The sequence below is a fragment of the Rhinatrema bivittatum genome, chromosome 8 (assembly GCF_901001135.1).
Source record: "Rhinatrema bivittatum chromosome 8, aRhiBiv1.1, whole genome shotgun sequence".
Taxonomy (NCBI): domain Eukaryota; kingdom Metazoa; phylum Chordata; class Amphibia; order Gymnophiona; family Rhinatrematidae; genus Rhinatrema; species Rhinatrema bivittatum.
Window position 1 is genome coordinate 265,409,503 of NC_042622.1, and position 12,675 is coordinate 265,422,177.

Below are 12,675 nucleotides of genomic sequence, written 5' to 3' on the forward strand. Positions count from 1 at the left end.
AAGATCCAAATCCTGAGCGTGCTTTCCCCCTCCCCACCCTTCTTCATCTAATATTGTGAATCCAACCACTGTGGCTGGTCCCTGCCTTCCTTCTGCCCCATTCCTGCTCCTGCCCCCAGTCAAAATAATAAAAAAAAAAATGTTAGTCTTAACCAGTTAAGACTAAAGTTCCCAGATAACTTTAGACCTGCTCTCCGGTTTATCTAACTGCTGATATTCAAAATCTGGCCAGTTAAGTTTAAAGCTATCCAGCTACAGTTACCTGGATGACATTAATCAGGGATATTCAGTGGGACATTTATCCCACTGAACATCCAGGACAAGTTATGTGGCTAACTGTAGCCAGATAACGTATTTGCTCTTCATTGTATTGAATATCGGGCCCTAGTGTCAACTAGGATCCTAAATTTAGGAGCCAAAAAAGTGGGTGGCTACAGGGGTGGAGCTAGTGCAGAGAGACAGTCCTAACGAACACATAAGTACCATAAGTATGGAGTCACAAATGAAGTTAAAAATCACAGGAGTTCTGTGGTTAAATATTCTGAAAACATTTTCTTCTTGCTATTAATCTCCTCAGAGCCCCTGTTACCTCCTTGTTCCTCAGGCTATAGATGAGCGGGTTTAACATTGGGGTAACCACCGTGCACATTATAGTTATCACCACGTCCTTTTCCAAGGAATAGGCTGAAGATGGGTAGAAATAATTGATGATAGTGCTCCCACCGTAGAGAAGCAAGACAGTGAGGTGGGAGGAGCAAGTATAGAAGGCTTTGCGTCTCCCCTCTGCAGAATGAACTTTCAGGATGGACGCAATGATTCGAATGTAAGAGATGATTATACACAGAAAAGGAACCAGACCAATGACTGATGCTTCAATAAACAAGACAAACTCATAGGTGGAGATCTCAGAGCAGGTGAGTCCCAACAGAGGTGGGAGGTCACAGAAGAAGAAGTGAATGGTGTTGGGACCACAGAAGGACAACCTAGAAATGAAAATAGTATGACGTATGGAGTTTAAAGAAGCAATGCCCCAACAACCAGCAACCAGACAACTACAAACCCTCCTGCTCATCACTAGAGTGTAATGCATAGGGTTACAAATGGCCACATATCTATCATACGCCATCACTGTAAGCAGGAACATTTCTGTAAGCCCTAAAGAAATAAAGAAATACAGTTGGGTGATGCACTCAGGGAAAGAGATAATCTTCTTCTCTGAAAGGAGATTGATCAGCATTACGGGGACTGTGACTGAGGTGTAGCACAAGTCTACCAAAGACAAATTACTGAGGAAGAAATACATGGGAGTGTGCAGGTGATGATCAATGAATATTAGTGCAATCATTAGAGAATTCCCCATCAGAGAGACCAGGAACATAGTTAAAAGCAGCACAAAGATGAAGGGCTTGTCCGCTGAATGGACTGAAATACCCAGTAGAATAAAGTTCACCACTGTTGTATGATTACTCGTCTCCATGACTTTAATTACCTGTGGAGTTCAGAACAAGGTGAAAATAATCAGCTGCTGCCTTGCAAATGCCATATTTAAGAAAGTATCTACCATCAGCAGGATCAGTTCCTAATCCCTTACAGAGAGCAATTTTCACAAAGCCCGCACAGTGCATGCAGACTTTACCGAGTATTTTTAAAGCAAACTTACCTGTGTATATTCATTTTCAAACTCCTTGTGCAATTCACAGACTATATGAATGAATTATCTTGCTTTAAATGGGGCTTACCTTGGGTATGGCAACTTACGTGCATAAAGGTCAATATTAAAAAAAGCTGAGCCCCTAAATTTAGGCGCCTAAATTAAGTTCCCAAGATAGGCACCTATTTTCAGTCCAATTTAGGGTAAGTTTTCAGCTAAAAAACCACATCAATTTAGGAGCGTAAAACTTAGAATCCTATATTTAGGCCTGCTGCTTATTTTTCCTAGATTTAGACACCTAATTTGCTTTCCTGGTTCTGAAAATCAATGCTAAACTCCAAACTTTGTGTCCCCACACTAAGGTCATCCTTATGGTTACTCATTTTTTAGGAATCTAAATTTAGGCTCGTATTGAAACTAGGAAGATACATTTAGGGAGTCAGCTCTACTAAGTTTTCAAAAGGGCCAATTTAGGCGTATAATTTCAAAAGTTAGGGATGCTGCACGTCTATAAAATGCAAAGTAATTCTGCTCTGAAAGTAAACATGGATGTGTCAGTATGCACAAATATTTGCAATGTAATGAAAGCGCTTAATTCTCTACCTATTTTACAAATGAATGCATATCGAACATTTGGAAAAAAAACCATGAATATGAGAAAACCCAGATTTATATGCAGAAGCAGGTACATTTTGAAGTATATGCACATATCTTGAAAACAATTGTGCATGTTCTTGAAATCTTCAATTTGCTGATATCACCACCAGTTCACCCAGTCCATCTCCAGTTTACCTAAATCCTCCACTACCTCACCCTGAGCTCCCTCCCAGTTCACCCAGATGTCCCACCCCAAAGTCCAATTTCACTTGAGCTAGTCAATTGGCAGGTGTACAATTGTATGAATACGTTTGATAGTTTATACGCATACTTACAGTACCTGAATGTAAACTGGTGTGATATCTCAACTGAGATCAAATGTCAGTATATAAAAATAATAAATAAATAAATAAATCTCTTATAAAATAGAAACTTCCATGCTGATCTCTTCACTCTGCCCCAGACTTCCCCAGACCGTCCCTGTCTTGCGCCAGTGAATGTGCATGTAAAGCAAACATACATGTGCACTTTCAATCTATATAAAAGAGCCTGCCCGCAATTACATGCTGCTTATGTATGTTTCTGCTGCTTTTCCGTGGATATCCCTTTGAAATGTACTCGATAGTAAAAATAGCCACGCGTTGTAAAAAAAAACAAACAAACCCACAATTATTGAAATGAATGAAAAAATGACATAGATGGGAAAAGTAAACAAAATCAATGAAATAAATGGAAGACAGAAAAGAAAATGGACATTTTTCCATGCAGAACCCACGAGGCCACAGACCTGTGGGGATCCAGCTCTCTTTTTCTGGTCATTATTCTAATCCTTATTTTATTTCTTTAAACTTTTGTCAATGTTCCTTCAAAGCATTCCTAAAGCTGTCAAACTCTCCTTTGCTTAACTACTGAGAATCCAATAACGGTTCTCAAATAACGTGTGCCTTTGAAGCAGGAAAATGAAAACAGGCTATACTTCTAGGCTATAAGGGCTTTGTGAAACATTGCACTGACCTGGTGTAGAGAGAAAACCTCTTTACTTGTTGCTTTTCTTACCCTCCTGCTCAGAAGAAGCCCATACAGATCTTCCCACCTTTTATTAGCATGCCAAGGATTCACTGCTCCTCCTCATGGTCCCCAGGGCATGCTTCATCTGCAAAACACAATAATGACTTAAAGCAGTTGGGGGGAGCGGTGAGCACTAGGTGGGGGTGCCATGTTGGACCCGCTCCCTCCTAAATGGAATAGCACAGACATCATGAGAAGCATGCTGAGCAAATCCACTATTCTCTTCTACAGCACAGACACCAGGAGAAACTGCCAATCTTCACTGTGATCGTAAAATCCACTATTCTACAGGGCAAGCATCCTGGGAAATGCAGCGATGAGTGTGCTGCCACAGAGCAGCCCAATGTTATTATGTTCTGTGGCCTAGATGCTGGAAGAAAGGTTCTGATAAATTCCACAATAGAAGAACCCAGCACGGACTCAATAAGAAAAGCACTGATAATTCTGTGATAGAATAATCCATTATTCTGTTCCACAGCACAGACGCAGTGAGAAATGTTCTGATCGGTAAAGCTGGCCAGCTTGCTCTAAAAATGAAACAGTGCTAGGTCTATGCTGGTTCTCTTCACTTTAACCTAAGTAACTTGTGTAACTGTTACAGTACTGAGTGGGAGAGGGGATAATGAAACAAATGAGACAAACAAATGAGACAAACAAAGGAGACAAATGAGACAAATGAGACAAATGAAACAAAGGAGACAAATGAAACAAATGAGACAAATGAGACAAACAAATGACCCCAACAAAGTGACCAAAAAATAAAAGCCAATGACAGAAAATGAAGACTTGATTCATGCACATTCTTATAACCAATGTCATTTTGCTTTGATTTCTGAGCTAGGAATAAAAGTATCCACAGAGATTTGCACAGGCTCTTCTTTGGGTGCCTTTTCATCTTGGAAATATTGTGTAGTTTTTATAAATGTCATCTACACACGTTATTTCCCTCCACTAACCTACACCTCTCCCACCCGACAACAGAGGTAAAATGACCCACATTGTAGAACAACAAACATAGGTTTAGCCGTATTGAGGGAAGGAAATGATCAAAGACCCCATTTCCACAGCTAAAGTACTGTTTCCCCCTGAGAAACGGCTTTGAAAGTCACCCCCTGAAAGGTCAATATTCAGCGAGTCAGTGAATGGGGAGGTTATGCGGGGATTTTTCCAACCAGCACTTAGCTGGCTAGGTTTAGCTGGGCAGCATTGAATATCAGCAGTCACCATCTAAAGTTTAACCACACCCTGACAACATTTAGCCTGAGAGCTGGGGAAAATATTCAGATCTCAGGTAGGGATGTGAATCGGGCTTCGGACGATTGAAAATATCGTACGATATTTTCAAAATCGTCAGAAATCAGGGGCTCCCCCAAAACGATAGGAAAACCCCACGATATTGTTCGTGGGGGTTCTCTTATCGTTTTGGGGGAGGGCGGGAAAAACGGCACACAAAAATAACCCCTAAACCCACACCGACCCTTTAAAACTAATCCCTTAGCTTCCCCCACCCTTCCGACCCCCCCCAAAAAACTTTTTACAGGTACCTGGTGGTCCAGTGGGGGTCCCAAGAGTGATCTCCTGCTCCCGGGCTGAGGGCTGCCACTAATCAAAATAGCGCCGATGGCCCTTTGCCCTTACCATGTGACAGGGTATCTGTGCCATTGGCTGGCCCCTGTCACATGGTAGGAGCAGTGGATGGCCCCTGACATTTTTAAAGATGGTGCCGGCCATCCAGTGCTCCCTCCATGTGACAGGAGCCGGCCAATGGCACAGATACCCTGTCACATGGTAAGGGCAAAGGGCAAAGGCCATCAGCACCATTTTTATTAGTGGCAGCCGACGGCCCGAGAGTGGGAGGTCTCTCCCGGGACCCACACTGGACCACCAGGTACATGTAAAAGTTTTTTGGGGGGTCTGAAGGGTGGGGGAAGCTAAGGGATTAGTTTTAAAGGGTCGGGGTGGGTTTTTTGTTTATCGGCTTGGGCGCAGCCGATAAACAAAACCGCAATCGGGCCGGATGAAAAAAAAAACACGATGTGAATCGGAACCGGAATCCGAACCGATTCTGGTTCCAATTCACATCTCTAATCTCAGGTTTTGTCTGGGTAACCCACAAAATGATCCAGAGAATATCAACCTCAATTTGTTCAGAGCCCTATCCACAGCACGTTTTCAGTATGTCAGGGGGTCCTAGGGGATCCTATTGACAGATGTTCGAATGCTTGAGCTTCCAAGTCCTCACTGGTCCCTCCTTTGGATGTGACTAGCATGGCTACTAGGGCTAAGTCTCAGCTGGTAACATAAATGCAGCTGCATAGCACTTAGCATCAACAGCTTCTGGCAGGTTCTGTGAATTTTTCTTTCATATCAAGGTGCCAGGATCTTATCTCAGCCACATCGATAGATCTCCACTGGCTCCCCATTGAAGAGCGTATCAAATACAAACCAGGCATGCTAATTTTCAAATGTCTTAATGACCACTCTCGTCACTGGGCAAACGCTATTCTGAAATTCATTCATCCTACTCGACTACGACGTTCCTCTCAGCGAGGCCTTCTAGAAATTCCATCTCCAAAAACGGCCCGCATCCACATCACTCGTAAATGTACATTTTCAGTGGCAGGACCAACCCTCTGGAATTCATTTCCAGTAGACATCAGGCAGTGCGATTCTCTTAAGATCTTTAGAAAACTAATTAAAACCTTTCTTTTTAAATTAGCTTTTTTTAAGCCAGTTTTTTTTTTTGGTCTGGTTTTTATTTTATTTTTTATTTATTACTCCCAATACTGTTTTTGTTTTTATGAAGTTTAAATCTGATTTTATTATTTTACGATTTATTTATTTGCCTTTTATGATATGTTGGAATTGTTTTATGAATGTGTCTTGTACATCGCACCTAGGCCTTTTAGAGTTAGGAGATTCACAAATTCTGAATAAATGTAAATGTAAATGTATGCGGTCTTCTGACAAAAGAATGAAAGAAAGCAAATTACCCCACCTTCATTCAGTCTTTGCACAAACTGTGCAATTTATTCTAGTGAAACAAGAGGCAGGTGATGAATGGGGACTGGATTTGTTTGGGAAATGTAAGGGCTTAAGGCATCCTACATTATCTTTGTGCAGATCTCAGTATCATTAAAAAAAATATATCTGATACCAGGGACTTGATATTTAGCACTAAGTGGTGCATTGTAATATTTATCAATGTTTAGCAGCCGCTGCTTAGCAGTTGAGCAAGACCAGGGTATTCCAGTGATAAGTTACTTATCCAAATAACTTAGCCAGATAAGTAGCAATATTCACATTTAACCAGCTAAATTAGCCAGATAAATTTGATTTGCTATTGAGCGGGTCTAAAATTAGCTGGATATCTGGGACAAGTTCGCTGAATATGTTTATCCAGCTGGCTATCTTCTGCATATCTACTTCTCGATTCCTTTAAAAATGACAAGAGTCGGGTGGCACCTTATAGACGAACCAATTTATTGAGGAATGAGATTAGATTTTGAGGGCAGAATCCACTTCATCAGATGTCAGTCTGGTGTTGTAAAAATGACAAGAAGAGGGTGACACCTTATAGACGAACCAATTTATTGAGGAGCGAGCTTTTGAGGACAGAGTGCCCTTCGTCATTTTTACTACTCCAGACTAACACAGCTATCCCTCTGATTCCTATAAAAACCAACAAGTTTATAATATTTGAAGCCTCCATACATTGTTGCCCCTGTAAAGTTATTGCACTTGTAAGTGGGTAACGTGAATTATTCTGATACTGTGTTATGTTGAAAACAAGATTATCTTTCTACTCTGAATCTTGGACAGCATAAATGTTTAATTGGAGAGGAACTGTTGAGGAACAAGGGAATAGTCGTGTTTTAGTGCTGTGAAAAAGCAGTAATTAAGAGAAGCATTAATAGGTTGATCTGGGATTTGGCATTAATGACTTAAGTACTTCGAGGCTCTGGCTCTCAAACCTTAACACACAACGTTAATTAATCATTACCATTTCTGTCTTAGCCGAATGGAAACAGGGTACACCTGATGCAAGAAACTTATGGATTAATTTTCAGTGTTGTGTTCAACTCTTAACTCACTTTTTATCCAAATAAATGGCAAGTTTCTGAATAACGAGCCATTTATCCAGCTAGATTTTAGCGGGATAAGTCATTATTTGACTAAAATCTAGCTGGATAAAAAAGAGGCATTCCGAGGGCATTTCTGGGAGGCTGTTAGGATTTGTAGGTCAGTGGGTCCTTGGCCCACAGGGAGGAGCCCTACTGAGCCTCACTGTTGGGAGGTGAGGTCTGAGCTAAGGGTGACACAGCCCAGGAAGAGCAGAAGACTGGGGTGTGGGTGAAGGTTAACCTGAATAGGTCCCCCTAGTGGTAAGTGCTGAACAGGCACCGAGGAGCGAGGGATGCAGCAGCGTAAGGAGAGTGCGTGCGAGGGTGACCCCAGGAGTGGAGCCACAGGGAGAGTCAGCACAGGAAGAATGATGTAGGCCACCCGGGACACGGGGAAGCTCTAGGGGTCTCTGGTGATGCAAGGGCACAGCGGGAGAAGCGCAGCACAGTCCCAGTTCTCTAGCGCATGCAATGGTCCGCGGAGTGGGGTACACCAGCGTTAGGTCACAGGAAGCAGAGCGCTGAGGCAGTGGGCCCGGGGCGGAGTCCATCCATGTTGGTCTCCACACGCAGAGTAGAATGGCAATGGTCCGCAGCGCGGGGTACACCGAGGTAGAGACTCACTGTAGAGTAGAGCGGCAATGGTCCACAGCGCGAGGTACACCGAGGTAGAGACTCACTGTAGAGTAGAACGGCAATGGTCCGCAGCGCGGGGTACACCAAGGTAGAGACTCACTGTAGAGTAGAACGGCAATGGTCCGCAGCGCGGGGTACACCGAGGTAGAGACTCACTGTAGAGTAGAGCGGCAATGGTCCGCAGCGCGAGGTACACCGAGGTAGAGACTCACTGTAGAGTAGAACGGCAATGGTCCGCAGCGCGGGGTACACCGAGGCAGAGACTCGGGGTACACCCACTGTAGAGTAGAACGGCAATGGTCCGCAGCGCAGGGTACACCGAGGCAGAGACTCACTGTAGAGTAGAACGGCAATGGTCCGCAGCGCGGGGTACACCGAAGTAGAGACTCACTGTAGAGTAGAACGGCAATGGTCCGCAGCGCGGGGTACACCAAGGCAGAGACTCGGGGTACACCCACTGTAGAGTAGAACGGCAATGGTCCGCAGCGGGGGGTACATCAAGGTAGAGACTCACTGTTAGGGATGTGAATCGTTTTTGAACGATTAAAATTATCGTCAGATAATTTTAAAATCGTCCTAAATCGTCAGAGTGCACGATACAATACAAATGCCCCCGATTTATTGTCATAAATCGTCCTAAATCGTTAAATAGGGCACGGGAATTATTTGGGGGAGGGCGGGAAAACCGGCACCACCAAAACAACCCCTAAACCCACCCCTACCCTTTAAAACCAATTCCTTACCCTCCCCCACCCTCCCGAACCCCCCCAAAATGTTAAATTACCTGGTGGTCCATTTGGGGGGGGGGTCCCGGCACGATCTCCCGCTCTCGGGCCATCGGCGCCATTTTGGCTGCCACTAATTAAAATGGCGCCGATGGCCCGATAAAAAAAAAAAAACCCACCCGACCCTTTAAATTGGCCCCCCCCTTAGCCTCCCCCACCCTCCCGACCCCCCCCAAAACCTTTTAAAATTACCTGGTGGTCCAGGGGGGCCTCGGGGAGCGATTTCCCGTTCCCAGGCATCAGCTGCGCTAAAAAAAAATGGCGCCCATGCCCCTTTGCCCTTACCATGTGACAGGGGATCCGTGCCATTGGGCGGCCCCTGTCACATGGTAGGAGCACTGGATGGCCGGCGGGAGGGTGGGGGGTCGATTTAAAGGGTCAGGTGGGGTTTTTTTTAGCGGCTCGGGCCTCCCTAAAAAAAAAATTAGCGATGTGAATTGGAATCGGAAACGATTCCAATTCACATATCTTATCGATCAGATTTCCCCCCCCCCCCCCAGCCGAACCTGATCGTTAAGACGATCTGGCACACGATTCACATCTCTACTCACTGTAGAGTAGAACGGCCATGGTCCACATCGCGGGATACACCGAATTAGAGATTCGCTGAAGAGTAGTTCCTGGAATAGCACCGAGGAGAGGGGGCAGAAGGCAGACAGCGTCAAGGCGCAGGACCCTCCAAGAAACGGATAGCCAGAGACTGGAACAGGGCCCCCGAGGAGTGGGTACCCTAGAGTATCTCATGCCAGCTGAAGCAGGAACCAGGAATCAACGTCCGTAGTAAGAAGAGCTGGATTCAGCAAGGAGGGAACTCGTTGCCAAGTTGATAAGAGCCAGGCCCCGATGGTGCTTAAGAGTCCAGGGCTCGTGATGTCAGCAAGGGGAGACACCCCTGAGGTTCCCGCCCTGGCGTCCTTAAAGGAGGGCCATGGAGCACGCGCATGCTCCTAGGATGGCCTGGGATAGACATGGTGGTCAACGGCATCCTCGCCACCCTAGGGAGTCCTGGAACGGAGCCATGAGGGTCGGAGGTGGCTGGCCACAGCCGCGAGTCTTCCCAGAGGAGAGAGGGCAGTGGCACATAAAGTGAGTAATAGCGGTCGCAGCCTTCTGCGACCGACGGTCATAACAGAGGGGTTGAGGTATCTGGCTAACTCCCCTATAAAGAAAGGCTAAAGAGGTTAGGGCTGTTTAGCTTGGAGAAGAGATGGCTGAAGGGGGATATGATAGAGATCTACAAAAACATGAAAGGACTTGAACGGATAAATGTGAAATGGTTATTTATGCTTTTGAATAATGCAAAGACTGGGGGGCATTACATGAAGTTAGCAAGTAGCACATTTAAAACAAATCAGAGAAAATTCTTTTTCACCCAACCCACAATTAAGCTGATGAATTTGTTGCCAGAGGATGTGGTTAGTGCAGTTAGTGTAGCTGGGATTAAAAAAGGTTTGGATAAGTTCCTGGAGGAGAAGTCCAAACTGCTATTAATCAATAGGGAATAGCCACTGCTTGTTGCTGGCATTAGTAGCATGGGATCTATTTAATGTTTGGGTACTTGCCAGGTACATGTGACTTGGATTGGCCACTGTTGGAAACAGGATGCTGGGCTTGATGGACCCTTTGTCTGACCCAGTACGGCATATCTTAACCCCCATGTTCATAATAATGCTGTCTACAGTATCGCATGGCTATTTCTATAACCTCATGTTGTAGCTCCCGGAGATCTGCCCTGCACTTTTCTAAAGCCCGATAAAGGCGGTATGAACCTGTATGTTTGTTTATGTGCTCATTCTAAATTTCCACTCCAAAGACTGTTCATGCTGGAGTCTTTCTTAGTAAAACTGATAATCTGACCCTGCAGTACTGTTTTCAAAGTTGCCCATAACAATTCTGGAGAATATTCTGCCGAGTTATGAATCTCAAGGAATCTGCCACGCCCTCTCTAATAATATTACAAAAGGGTTTATGACACAATAAGGATGCATTTACTCTCCAACCTTTACCCTGAGAGACGATGTCCTTTTGTGGATTGCAAACTGGTTAAAAGACCAGAAACAGAGAGTAGGATTAAATGGACAATTTTCTCAGCAGAAAAAGGTAAATAGTGGAGTGCTTCAGGGATCTGTACTTGGCCCGGTGCTTTTCAATATATTAAAACATGATCTGGATGGGAATACGAGTGAGGTGATCAGATTTGCAGATGACACAAAATTATGCAGAGTAGTTAAATCTCAAGCGGATTGTGATAAATTGCAGGAGGACCTTGCGAGACTGGAAGATGAAATTTATCGTGGAAAATGCAAAGCGATGCATTTAGGGAAAAATAACCCTTGCTATAGTTACACAATGTTAGGTTCTATCTTAGGAGTTCTCACCCAGGAAAGAGATCTAGGCATCATAGTGGATAATATATTGAATTCGTTAGCTCAGTGTGCTGTGGTGGTCAAAAAAGCAAACAATGTTAGAAATTATTAGGAAGGGAATGGTGAATAAAACGGAAAATGTCATAATGCCTCTATATCGCTTGGGTAAGTTCCTAGAGAAAAAATCCACAAACTGCTTTTAATTAGAGATGTGAATCAGAACCGGAATTGGTTCGGATTCTGGTTCCGATTCACATCGTGTTTTTTTTTTTCATCCGGCCCGATCGCGGTTTTGTTTATTGGCTGCACTCGAGCCGATAAACAAAAAACCCACCCTGACCCTTTAAAACTATTCCCTTAGCTTCCCCCACCCTCCCGACCCCCCCAGAAACAATTTACAGGTATCTGGTGGTCCAGTGGGGGTCCCAGGAGTGATGTCCCGCTCTCGGGCCGTCGGCTGCCACTAATCAAAATGGCGCCGATGGCCTTTGCCCTTACCATGTGACAGGGTATCCGTGCCATTGGCCGGCCCCTGTCACATGGAGGGAGCACTGGATGGCCAGCGCCATCGTTAAAAATGGCGCCGGCCATGACAGAGTGACAGAGAGGGGATTAGAGCCTGTGGATGTGAGGAGGGGTCTCAGTGACAGTGAGAATGACAGCGAGGGGACTAGAGCCTGTGAATGTGAGGAGGAGTCTCAGTGACACATGAGAGTGACAGAGAGGCGATTAGAGCCTGTGAATGTGAGGAGGAGTCTCAGTGACACATGAGAGTGACAGAGAGGGGATTAGAGCCTGTGAATGTGAGGAGAGGTCACAGTGACAGTAAGAATGACAGCGAGGGGATTAGAGCCTGTGAATGTAAGAAGGGGTCTCAGTGACAGTAAGCATGACAGAGAGGGGATTAGAGCCTGTGAATGTGAGGAGGGGTCTCAGTGACACATGAGAGTAACAGAGAGGGGATTAGAGCTTGTGAATGTGAGAAGGGATCTCAGTGAAACATGAGAGTGACAGAGAGGGGATTAGAGCCTGTGAATGTGAGGAGGAATCTCAGTGACACATGAGAGTGACAGAGAGGGGATTAGAGCCTGTGAATGTGAGAAGGGATCTCAGTGACAGATGAGAGGGACAGAGATGGGATTAGCGCCTGTGGACGTGAGGAGGGGTCTCAGTGACACATGAGAGTGACAGAAAGCGGATTAGAGCCTGTGAATGTGAGGAGGAGTCTCAGTGACAGTGAGAATAACAGAGAGGGGATTAGAGCCTGTGGATGGAGGAGTGGTCTCAGTGACAGTGAGAATAACAGAGAGGGGATTAGAGCCTGTGGATGTGAGGAGTGGTCTCAGTGACAGTGAGAATGACAGAGAGGGGATTAGAGCCTGTGGATGTGAGGAGTGGTCTCAGTGACAATGAGAATGACAGAGAGGGGATTAGAGCCTGTGGATATG

The 12,675-nt window shown here is 45.0% G+C and overlaps 1 protein-coding gene across 1 annotated transcript; it reads right to left on the reverse strand.

Moving 5' to 3' along the window:
* Positions 1–532: 532 nt before the first annotated feature.
* LOC115097629 (olfactory receptor 50-like) lies at positions 533–1,477 on the reverse strand. The gene has a single exon (XM_029613568.1). The coding sequence runs from the start codon at positions 1,475–1,477 to the stop codon at positions 533–535; it is 945 nt and encodes a 314-aa protein (XP_029469428.1).
* Positions 1,478–12,675: the final 11,198 nt, after the last annotated feature.